At 35.7% G+C, this 11705-nt stretch overlaps 1 protein-coding gene across 1 annotated transcript; it reads right to left on the minus strand.

The window, feature by feature from the left end:
• Window positions 1–747: 747 nt before the first annotated feature.
• On the minus strand, window positions 748–9342 carry fbp2 (fructose-1,6-bisphosphatase 2). The gene is made up of 7 exons (XM_073840272.1): window positions 9129–9342; window positions 8681–8843; window positions 6871–6963; window positions 6146–6286; window positions 5491–5628; window positions 4142–4261; window positions 748–973 (listed from the first exon to the last, which is right to left on the minus strand). Exons 1-7 carry the CDS (start codon window positions 9299–9301, stop codon window positions 785–787), a joined length of 1017 nt encoding a protein of 338 aa, XP_073696373.1. The 5' UTR covers window positions 9302–9342; the 3' UTR covers window positions 748–784.
• Between the last annotated feature and the right edge of the window lie 2363 nt (window positions 9343–11705).

The following is an 11705-nucleotide window of genomic DNA, read 5'->3' on the forward strand; positions in this document are numbered from 1 at the left end:
TGCAGCCTTGCAACTTCTTTAAAAACATTTTCAAAAGCTATCCAACCTTTTGAACTATATCTCATATATTTATATTTATTCCATTTATTCCTGTCATCCACCAAGACGTTTTGTTGACTGAGATGAGCAAACAGAAATCAAAACCAGGCCTACTTAAACAGGAAGTTGTCTGGTTATGACTTGGTTCTGTATTTACAGTACTGCTTTCAAAAACTTTACCCTAAGCAGCATATCTAGGATCAGTATGAGTGTTTAAAATAAAAAAAAGTTTTCTGGAAGTGCCACAAAAGTTCTGTTTTTCCTTCTCTATGCCTGTTGTAACCCAGTGAGGTGAAAATTAACACGGAGGGCTGTTCTTTTGCTCTAGCAATACTACGTGTCCTATTTGTTTATCTCTTGGCACATTGCCATTACATAGGCCGTCATCATGACCAGCAAACTAAGACTTGCGGAGTGGAGATTATTTGGCTCTTGTACTAGTAGGGAGGGGTCTGTTAGAACAAGCGGGTGTAAACGCTTTACCAACTACCAAACAACACACTGCTGAAGGTACAGTATGTTCATGTGAGTGAAGTGAGGAAGAAATAGATTACGAAAGGGGTTGAAAAGCAATTCTGCACTAAAAAAAGACCTTGAGCGAATGATTTGTGAAATAAGGAAAGAAATTGATTTAAATACTGGAAATTTAATGTGATTCAGTTTACAAAAGCATTGCTTCTACTACTTAAAAAAAAAACTACTGTGGTGTTTTGTATCTCAATGTCATGAATCGCAACTGAAATCTCTACTTTTTATGTTTCTTGACAAAGGACAAGTATTCCTCCACATCGTCTGCGGATCCCACCACAAAGGGCATCCTCTGGTGCAGTGACTCGGGAATAACATCCAGGACACGCTGGGTGCCTGTAGTGGCGACGCCTCCGGCCTGCTCGATCAGGAAGGCTATGGGGTTACACTCGTACAGCAGCCTTAGCTGGAGAGAAAGGACCATGTGAGAAGCTTAGAAGTTACATAATGCTGATTTTCTCAGTTCAAGTTATTTTTCAAAGGGTCTACTTTATTCTAAACCAGGAGTTTTCTAAACCAAAGTTTTACCATTGAGTTTGCAAGCAATTGTTTTATCCTTATCTGGCATTTGTTGAAAACCAGCATGAACTGCAGATATAATATCTGGCTGAATGCTTTCATGCTACCGTGTGGATTTGTTCCAGTCTAGGCTCACGTTATGTGTTTAGTAACTGCCCATTGTCAGTTATGAAATGGCTCTTGGTTGTGAAATGAGTGGTTATCTGTTATCAGAATATGACCTGCCTGAGCCTGCTCTATACCATAAAGTATCTACAGTATAAAACCCAGCAGACGCTTATGGTAGTGGCCTAGTCTGCTGCAGCAGCATTGTTACTATTAACTAAAGCCTAAACTTAATTTGTAACATAAATAAACCTGAAATCAAATAAATTATAAAAATTCAATTTACAAAACTAACCAAAATAACAAAAATAAAAAGATGAATTGACCCTTTGCCAGTAGCTTGATTGACAGGCGATTTGAACAGTCATAACGCCGAATCTGCTATTTTGTCCGACAAACAAACCAGACAGGAGTGGATTAACGTTGTTGGACTTGAACCTGAATAATGGTGTGTGTTTATGTTTTTCTGTGGTTAAAACAAGATACCTTCTTATGTTAATTCATGTTTATTTCATTTTATAACTAGAGGACGAGAAGAGAACTGAGGCGCTACAGCGATCTGTCATGACACATTAAAGGGCCACAAAAAGGTATTTATTGTTTCAGTTTCTTAAACAAATTATACAATTAAGCTGACACCTAAAGTACTTGAATTAAAACTGAATTTATAAAATAAATGTCAATATATGAATAAATGCTATAATAGTATACAGTTGAAGTTTAGATACACCTTGCAGAATTCTCAAAACGTTAATTATTTTACTTTACCAAAATAAGAGGGTTTACATATAGTCCACAAGAGAAAATAATAGTTGAATTTATAAAAATGACCCAGTTCAAAATTTTGCATAAACTTGATTCTTAATAGGATACTGTGTTTTCACATGAATAATCCACAGCTGTTTTTTGGTTTAGTGATAGTTGTTTGTGAGTTCCTTGTTTTTCATGAACAGTTAAACTGCCCACTATTCTTCAGAAAAATCCTTCAGGTGATACAAATTCTTTTGTTTTTCAGCATTTTTGTGTATTTGAACCCTTTCCAACAATGACTGTATTATTTTGAGATGTCATCTTTTCACACTGAGGACAACTGAGGGACTCATATGCAACTATTACAGAAGGTTCAAATGCTGGCAGAGCCAGCAGTGTAAATATTTGAATAGGTTAAAGATGTACATTTTTCTTATTTTGCCTAAATATCATATTTTTTTATTTAGTACTGCCTCTCAGAAGCTGCAAAGTAGATTCTTCCAAGAAGACAAAAGTTACATTTACCTTACCTTACATTTATTAAATTCAAAAAGTTCTCACCCCTTGGCTCTTAATGCATCGTTTTTCCTTTTGGAGCATTAGTAAGTGTTTGAACTTTCTGTAATAGTTGCATGTGAGTCTAGGGTTACCACTTTTAATACCCAAAAATAAGGGACGCATTCGGGGGGTCATCTAAAAAATGCTGCAGTAATATGGGACGTCCTGAATACGAACTGATCATTGTTTTTTTCTACTTTTTAGAAATGGGGTCTATATATCCCGTTAAAATGTAATAATGTCCCATATCTCAAAAATGCTGCAGTAAAAAGGTTTCATATGAGTTTTGCATATAATATGGCCGTCCTGAATAAGAACTGATCATTGTTTTTTTTTCTACTTATTAGACTCTAAAGTCTAATAATGTCCCATTTCTCAGAAAAGAACCGAAAATTACACCAATAAATAAAACGGATATTAAAGCTGAAATGCAAATAAATAAGTAAGTAAAAATTCACGAGCACTTTGTAGTATTATCTCTCAGTCCTGGGTCCTCAGTCTAAATGAAAAGCGCTCTGCAAGCACGTTCTCTCTGTGTTGTTTCTGAAACTACCGTAATCACTGTAATATGCGCGCACACTTATAATCAATCGCGGCTGGCTTGACCGTGTTTTTCTGAACCGCGGCTGGCTTTACCGCATTGATTAACCGCATGAGACGCTGCTTTAGAAAAAATTATAAAAAATACGGGACAAAACCCGTCCCGTATTGATTCAAAACGGGACGCGCAATTTCATTCTCAAATACGGGACGATTCCGTATTTTAAGGGACGGGTGGCAACCCTATGTGAGTCCCTTGGTTGTCCTTAATGTGAAAAGATGGATCTCAAAATCATACAGTCACTTTTGGAAAATACACAAAAATTCTAAAAAACCAAAGAATTTGTGGGACCTTAGGGTTTTTCTGAAGAACAGTGGGCAGTTTCTGGAGATCTGCCATCCTACAAAGTTCAGCTCTAACCCTGATCAAACAGCTAATTAATCTCTTAGGTAGCACTTGATAATTACAAACAGCTGTGTTGGAAATAAAGTCTGCAGGTAGGTAGATCTTCAGGAACAGAGTTGGGCACCGCTGGTTTAACTGTTCAGGATAAACAAGGGATTCATGAACAACTATTACTAAACCAGCAATAACACATAAAAACACAGCTGTGGATCATTCAGGTAACAACACAGTTTTAAGAATCAAGCGTGTGTAAACTTTTGACCGAGGTCATTTTTATAAATTCAATTATTTTCTCTTGTGGACCAAATGTAAATGTCTTTTATGTTAAATATCTTATTCAGGTCGGTACTAAATAAAAACAACATGCGTTTTGTATGCTCCCCCTTATTTTGGTAACAGAATGTTAATTTTACAGATTTTGCAAGGTGTGTAAACTTTTGACTTTAACTGTAAATAATACTAAAATAACACTAGTCAGCTGAACACAATAAGATTACTCTGACAGCATAAGCTGCATGAAACACTTACTGTAACATATTTTGATAACAGTTTATCTTTCATCATATTCAATATCCTGTTTCATTATGTCACCGTCACCAGATGTGCTTTTTTATGACCGGTGTCCACCGTTTGTCCTGAATATCTTAAAACACGTGAGCTAAAAATGATCATGTCATAAAACCTTAGCCGACTCACCTTTCCTTTTGGATTCTTCTCATTGGCTGGGTACATGAATATGCCACCGTATGCAATGGTACGGTGTATATCAGACACCATCGACCCAACATACCTGGCACCATACGGGGCACTGCCGTCCTGTGAGACAATCACATTTTATCAAATGTAATATCAGGATTCATACTTTCTTCATACATTTGAGTTTGAACGAGATACTTTGTGTATGCATGATCTTTCTAGGCTTGGATCTCTGAATCCAAAAAACTCAAAATAATTTCTACTTGAATGACAAAAAAAAAAAAAAAAAAAAACTGTCGGGAGCACAGGTCATAAGTGCTTCAATAAAAGAGGACAGAAAAACAGGAAGTAGTGTTAGACATTCTAGGAAACAGAAACCCAGCTGGACTGCTAAAATCACGCACATCTGTCATCTAATATAATGCCTTTTCCTTTAGAAAGATGTGAGCAGTAAAAACGAAAAAAGGAACTACATAAAGTTGTAATGTTTGGCTTTAAATTTAATTTTAGCCACCAACCCTACCTCAGGCAATGACAGACACAATATGCAAACAAATCATTGCGTCATGAGGTCAGAGATAGCATGTTTCTGACAACACTTCTACAAAAACAACATATCATCCCACATAAAACATGACTGATAACATAATGTACGTGATTAGCAAGTTTCCCATTTTGCAATGCGTTATTTAATCAAAGACAAGCTCTTCAGTCTTTACTTTTGTTTACTTTTTCCTTCTTATCACTGTCAGACTGCTTAAGATGATCTTTAAAAAATGAACAAACAAAAACGTGTAATCGTGGAAAGACAAGATCTCACAGGTATTCACTGAAAATTAACTTTAATAATTTACCAGGTGACCCACGGAAAAATCTAACTCAGCATATTTTGTGATCACATTGCACCCTGTTGCACTTGAGGCTTGTGATTAGCAGTAACATGAATCAGTTACATATGCTGAGTCTGTATGTTCCAGTTGAGAAAACAGAACATGAATTCCTGCAGAGGAAGTCGCTCTTCACTTTCCAGCATGTAACGTGTGTAAACGTCAGCTGATGCTGAGCACAGCCATGCAGTCATGCAAAACGTCTGATCTGTCAGTAAGCATTATTCAGACTCACACTTTGTTTTTAAACTAAGTGTTCTTCAGGCCAGCTAAGCAACATTCCCTGATCTGTCACAACATGACAGATCACATGAGGTGGTGTACACCGCAAATCAGTTTGCACTCAGTGGTTTCATTTGTGCTGTGATCTTACAAAAAAATAACTAGCAATGATAAGACTCCCAAAATAATAAAATCAATGTTATTTGGCTAGTTCGGATCATGTCTTTGTCCAGAACCCACCTCTGGGTATTTCTTGTGCTTTAGATAATCATTCACTGCAGGCTCGAAGTACTTAGCGTAGCCCTCGTTGATACTGTAAGTCTTCCCCTTTTTCTTGATCTGCACATTTCTGTCTGTGAGAATGAATTCTCCAATTGCCTAAAGAAGAGGAACATAAAAAAGCATATTCTCATGAGATCACGTTACACACTGACACATGTACTTAACCAAAAATAAAAGATCCAAAGATGAGGAATCAAAACTAGTTAACTACAGCCACAAAATAATAAAGAATTTCATCCGAAATTAAAAAAAAAAGAAGTGTCCCCCTGAAGCATCCCTTTAATGTTAAAAAAAATCTACAAATGTCAAACCATAAACAGAAGTGAAACATACAATGTGTTATATAAGCATAAAACCTTTTCACAATTTACTACATAGCTATTTTTGTTTTTAAGACAATGTTATGTTTTGGCATATGTGTACTTTGTTCGTGAATACACTGTAAATGATTCACTGATTCACTCGTTCAGCGTGTCTTCAATGAACTGATTCCTAGCACTTTGTGACTATAAAACCTCGATCTCACCACAGCCTAGATACCCCAACATTCAGTTTGTGAAGCTCTGGCTTTGTCATTTATTCTTATTTATCTTATTTAACTATTTGTGCTTACTGGGTCCAGCATAAAGAAGTTAACTCCAGCTCCTGTGCTGAGAGCCACTAGCGTGGCGCTGCCGTAAAGAGCGTAACCCGCACAGACGATCTGATTGCCCGGCTGTAGGGCGTCCTTGTCCGTCGGTTCTCCATCTGAACACTGGAACAGGAGAAACAATAAAATTCTTTGGTTGTACGTTTTCTATTAATGTTATTTAGGTAAAAAATGAATTTAGGTTCATTGTGATTAAGTGAATGTTAAAATGTCGATTACAACAAATAAAAAACAAACTTGCACGCGTCAACATCCAACAAACCCTATGACACCATCTAGAGTACGTTTTTGTTACTACAGAAGACATATAAAAACAATAAAACACAATACAAGTGAAACAAACTAATAAGATCAGTTGTGCAGTTGCTATTAGTTACGCTCTAGTGCACTTAATAAAATAAAATTAAGTTAAATTTATTGCTTAGCCAATATTTGTCATCAGGCAGGATCAAATGCAGTCAGCTACCTCGTCAATCTGCATGGGAAAGTAGCACAAGAACAAATCATCAAACCAATCCATTTCACACACCACATGACAGAAAACGTACACAAAAATACTGTTCTGTTATGTTGTTATCATTGTTATAATTTGTTTTCTTCTCTTTGGCATGCATCAAAAAGTACACAAAATGCACATGCAATTCTAGACATCTTGCAGCAACTAATGCAGTCCTAACACTAACACTCACTCTTTTGTAGATGGCAAAAATGGTGCCTATGGGGGCCAAACAGTCGATGTTGGAGGAGCCATCCAGCGGATCAAAACAGACTATATATTTCCCCTGTGACAAACAACAGACTGAAATGAGACCAACGGCGACCTCATGTGGTAATTATCTGAATGAACGCCAATAAATATGCATTAGGAAAGAGGTACATTAGCCTGGCATAAATAATTTACATAGCAGCCATAATTTATTTGAAACTAAATGGACATTCTGTCATTTCAACTCTTAAAATGTTTTCCCTTCATTTAACATGTTGCAATTTTGATTGCTGTGTATTAATTATACTTTATCCTATTCTAATTGTTTTGATTTTTGCAACCTTTATTATTATTTTTACTTATTTGTATCTGTCTTTTTTCTTTGAAAGATTATTTCAATTGTCTTTATTTCAATTGTCTTTAGATATTACACTACCAGTCAAGAGAACAGTAAGATTTGTAATGTTTTTAAAGATGTTTCTTCTGTTCACCAACCCTGCATTTATTTTATTGAAAGTTCAGCAAAAACAGTAAAAATGTCAAATATTTTTCTATTTAAAATAACTGTTTTATGTAATTTATGTAATTTAATGTAAAAATGCTATTTATTCCTGTGATTCCAAAGCTGAACTTTTTTAATCATTACTTCCATTACTCACATGATCCTCTCCGAAATCATTCTAATATTCTAATTTGCTGCTCAAAAAAACATTTATTTATTACTATTATGTTGAAAACAGCTAAGCGGAATATTTCCAGGTTTCTTTAATAAATAGATTCAAATAAAAAAGTAAAAAAAAAAAACGGCATTTATCTGAAATAGAAATTGTTTGTAACATTATAAATGTCTTTATCATCACTTTTGATCAATTTAAAGCATCTTTGCTAAATAAAAGTATTAATTCTATAATTTATTTTCCAAAAAAATGAAAAATTATACAGAAACCAAGCTTTTAAAAACATTTTAAAATATATTCAAATAGAAAACAGTTATTTTAATTAGTACAAATATTTCAAAATTTTACTGTTTTTGATCTACTTTGGATCATATAAGTGCAGGCTTGGTAAGCAGAAGAGACTTCTTTAAAAACATTAAAAATCTTACAGTGCAAATACTTTCGACTGGTAGTGTATATATATTTTTGCCTATTAAGCAAACAAATTTTGAACCAGATTATTCTCTCTTTTATCTAATAACAATGTCACTTTAGTTAATTCATAACGCATTTATAAACATGACATCATGTGTTAAAGAATAGTTCAAAATTAATATTTTGTCATCATTTACTCAGACTCCTCTTGTTCCAAACCTGTATGATTTTTTTTTTTTTGCTGTCTTTGAACACAAAAGAAAAGGTCAGGGCCTGTCAAGCTTTAAACATGACAAAAGCACCATAAATGTAGTTAATATGACTCACATGATACAATTCCAGATTTGAAAATCTTGCTATAGCACAATCTTATTCAGGTTCACATCTGACAAATATGGCACATCAAGACACATTTATAACTTCCGTTATACTCAATATTGCACAGATACTGAGATTTGAGAGCTAGAGCAAAGGGAATATGTGCACAAGTCCACTTTTATGACACTTATAATGTGTATCTTTTAAAGTTTGAATTACAAATGAAAAAAACAACAACATGAACATCCTGCCTATTTATGGGAAAAAAGAACATCCCACAGGCTTGGAACATAAGTGTGAGTAAATAATGACAGAATTGACATTTTAGATAAACTTGTCCTTTAACTTTAAGTATTTATAAGCAAGCATTGAGAATGAGCATACCCTTTTCTCAGCAGGTGTGTAGATGGCATCCTTGTTCTCCTCAGAAACCATCAAACAGGTGCCATAAGAGGCCCTCAGCATATTGATGATCAGATCATTGGAAAGCACATCCAGCTTCTTCTGCTCATCGCCTGTGACGTTCACCTGTCCCGCCATGCCTTGACTGTGGTCAGTGAAACCAGAACATACTAATATTATTGGAAAGATTGAAAAAGTATTTTCTTCGAAAACATACTCTGATCATCTCAAGAGTTCAACTGTAACTTTGACTGAGACTTTCTCTAAAATCATAACTGTTTGTCTATTTGATTTTACATGTCTGCCTGATCATTGGCTGAGCTGAACTTTTACCTGCTTCTGCTTCAAACATTCAAAGCATGTTTTTACAACAGTTACAGTAAAACATTAATTCACATATCGCAAAATAATGTGTAAAAATAAAACTTACAGGTGAACAAGCCCTGCTTTCCTGACAGCAGATGAAATAGCTTTAATAGCTGTTAACATGGCGTTAATGAGTTGTGTGAGTTCTCCGGTGGCCCCCTTCGCCTTCCGGCCCGTCTCCATGACGAAGCGCGTGAGCGTCCATACGTCCACATCAAAGACCGACTGATCCGACATCCTTACGGCGTCCGAGTGTACAAGCAGTTGGACAGGCAGAGACTGACTAACTGTAGAGCCACCAGGCAGTCTTTTTACATACACAGTGAGTGGATCAAGGCCAAGGTTATATTGGTGAAGCAGATCAAGTGACAGTAGTGTAGTCTGAATGCTAGTAGAGCCAGAGCTCAAAGGGCCCAACTTATAAAGCACGTTCCTTGGCTCTCAGCTAATTATTTATGTCCACTATTGACACATGACATATACTCAGGGGTTAGAGGGTCACTGGTCATAGGATTGTTTATGTATCATGTCCCAATATAAAACTGGAGGTTTGTTAAATGGATCTCATTAATAATACTGTATATTTATATACATGTAAATGTGTCTCCTCTAACTCAAAATCAAACCTGTAAGCGTGACTAAACACATCAAACACGTTTTAAGTAAATGGATATACAGCATATTGCTAATGCATTTGATTTGATTCACAGCACTGAAAAGTGCAATTAACATGCTTTCTGAAAACTTAATTTAAACTGTAATCCTCAACAAGCACTGTTTACGCAATACATTTAAGCACAGGAATAGACGTCGCTCTCCAGATTCAACTCAATTTGACAAGTTGGCTGACATATTTATAAACAAACACTGAATCTATTGCCTCATGTCCGTTTTGCCTTAAATGTTCGAGTTCCTACAGAGCCCAAAATAATAAACTCATTAGGATCAGAACCTTCCAGACAACATTTGAGTCACAGAAGAAAAGTTGAGGACCCCAGTAGAGGACACAGGCAAATGATCATTTCTATACTCTAACTGAACTATGTTTCCTACTGTATGATGCTACACATAATCATTTTTTTTTTTTACTTTTAATGAGAGTGTAATTTATAAACAGATATGCATGTGCATATTTTGACCAAGGTTGTGTAGAGCAACACCCCAAAATGTGTCTCAAATGTCAGCAGGGCTCTTTGCGCCTACTGGCCTTTACAGAAAAGGTCAGCTGCTCTTCATTTGCTTGCTTAAACTTGTAGTGGTACAGTATGCCCTGTATTAAAATCCCTGTTTATTTAGGAATACATTAGGTATGATGAAGGAAAAGTATCATTTTAAATTTGAAAATGATATCATTGTGGTTTCATAGGCTTATTGAAATGTGCGCATTGCAGGGTCAAAAATTTACTTTTCCATTAAGAGGCAATATCTGCACCCTGGAATTGATTGATGCATTTTTTACATTTATTATTATTATTATAAAATAATATTATTACTGCAATATTATGACATCATTATTGTAGATTATTGCTCTATATGTTGTATTAATGATTATTAATATTAATATAGAAAACAATATAAACCGTTTTTGTTTTGTTTTGTTCACGTCATATTCTGGCTTCATAGACAAACATGTCGGCACATTAGTTTAGCCAAGTCTAGCACAAGTTATGCAAAAACTCTTGTTATTATTACTGAAGCTACATATTAATAATTTCTTTACAACATATCTGCAGTTTTTTTATGAGGGAATTTGCGAGCATGCGCACTCATCAACAGCTCCCGCTTTTTCAGCGCTGACTAATCTAGGTGCCTCTGATTGGCCAATGCGTTCCTAAGTTCAACAGAAACGCTTTTGATTGGTTATAATGCTCAACGCTGCACGAAACATTTAAAACGAGACATTGAGAACTCAGAAAAAGCACCGGTAGTTTATTTACAAGAAGATTTATACAGACATCTTCCACCAGGAACAGACCGGTCGCCGCCATCTTAAATGTAGTCACGATAAGTCGAGTGTCGAGCACGAAGGAAACTACAACCTGATACGTTGATAACCTGATAAATTCCTTGGTGCTCGACACTCGACTTATCGTGACTACATTTAAGATGGCGGCGACCGGTCTGTTCCTGGTGGAAGATGTCTGTATAAATCTTCTTGTAAATAAACTACCGGTGCTTTTTCTGAGTTCTCAATGTCTCGTTTTAAATGTCAGGGCCCTAGGAAGTCTACCAATGAAGTGTGGAGCTACTTTGTGCCTCGTAAATGGCGTAAAACAGTGATTTATTTACATGGCTTTTCCGATGCCCTGTTGACTCTCATAGACAGCCTGTTGTGAGCATCGGCTAACTGACCCCAGATTTCGGACAGCTGGACACAAACCGAGATGAAATATGCAAGGTACGTTCACACTCGGTATCATGATTCAATACACTTTAGGTCAATATCACACCGGAGTTCTCCTTTAATTACAGAATTTAAATTTTTGGATGAACTACCCCTTTGGCGTTCATTATTTTCTGACCCTGGCACATTGTAAAGAAATTCAGTAGATATTATGTTTAATGTTTGCACATTATAAATCATAAATCAAAACATCTACATAATGTATAAGTTGGTAACACAACACAAACACATTTTACA

Source organism: Garra rufa, chromosome 5, assembly GCF_049309525.1.
Source record: "Garra rufa chromosome 5, GarRuf1.0, whole genome shotgun sequence".
Taxonomy (NCBI): domain Eukaryota; kingdom Metazoa; phylum Chordata; class Actinopteri; order Cypriniformes; family Cyprinidae; genus Garra; species Garra rufa.

What these genes read in the sequence shown, in the direction of transcription:
- fbp2 (XM_073840272.1), bottom strand. Translation starts at nt 9,301, where the DNA reads ATGTCGGATCAGTCGGTCTTTGATGTGGACGTATGGACGCTCACGCGC. An exon ending in ACACACCTGCTGAGAAAAGG is followed by an intron (nt 6,964 to 8,680) that starts GTATGCTCATTC and finishes TGTTTGTCACAG; the next exon opens with GGGAAATATATAGTCTGTTT. An exon ending in TTTTTGCCATCTACAAAAGA is followed by an intron (nt 6,287 to 6,870) that starts GTGAGTGTTAGT and finishes CTCCTGTTCCAG; the next exon opens with TGTTCAGATGGAGAACCGAC.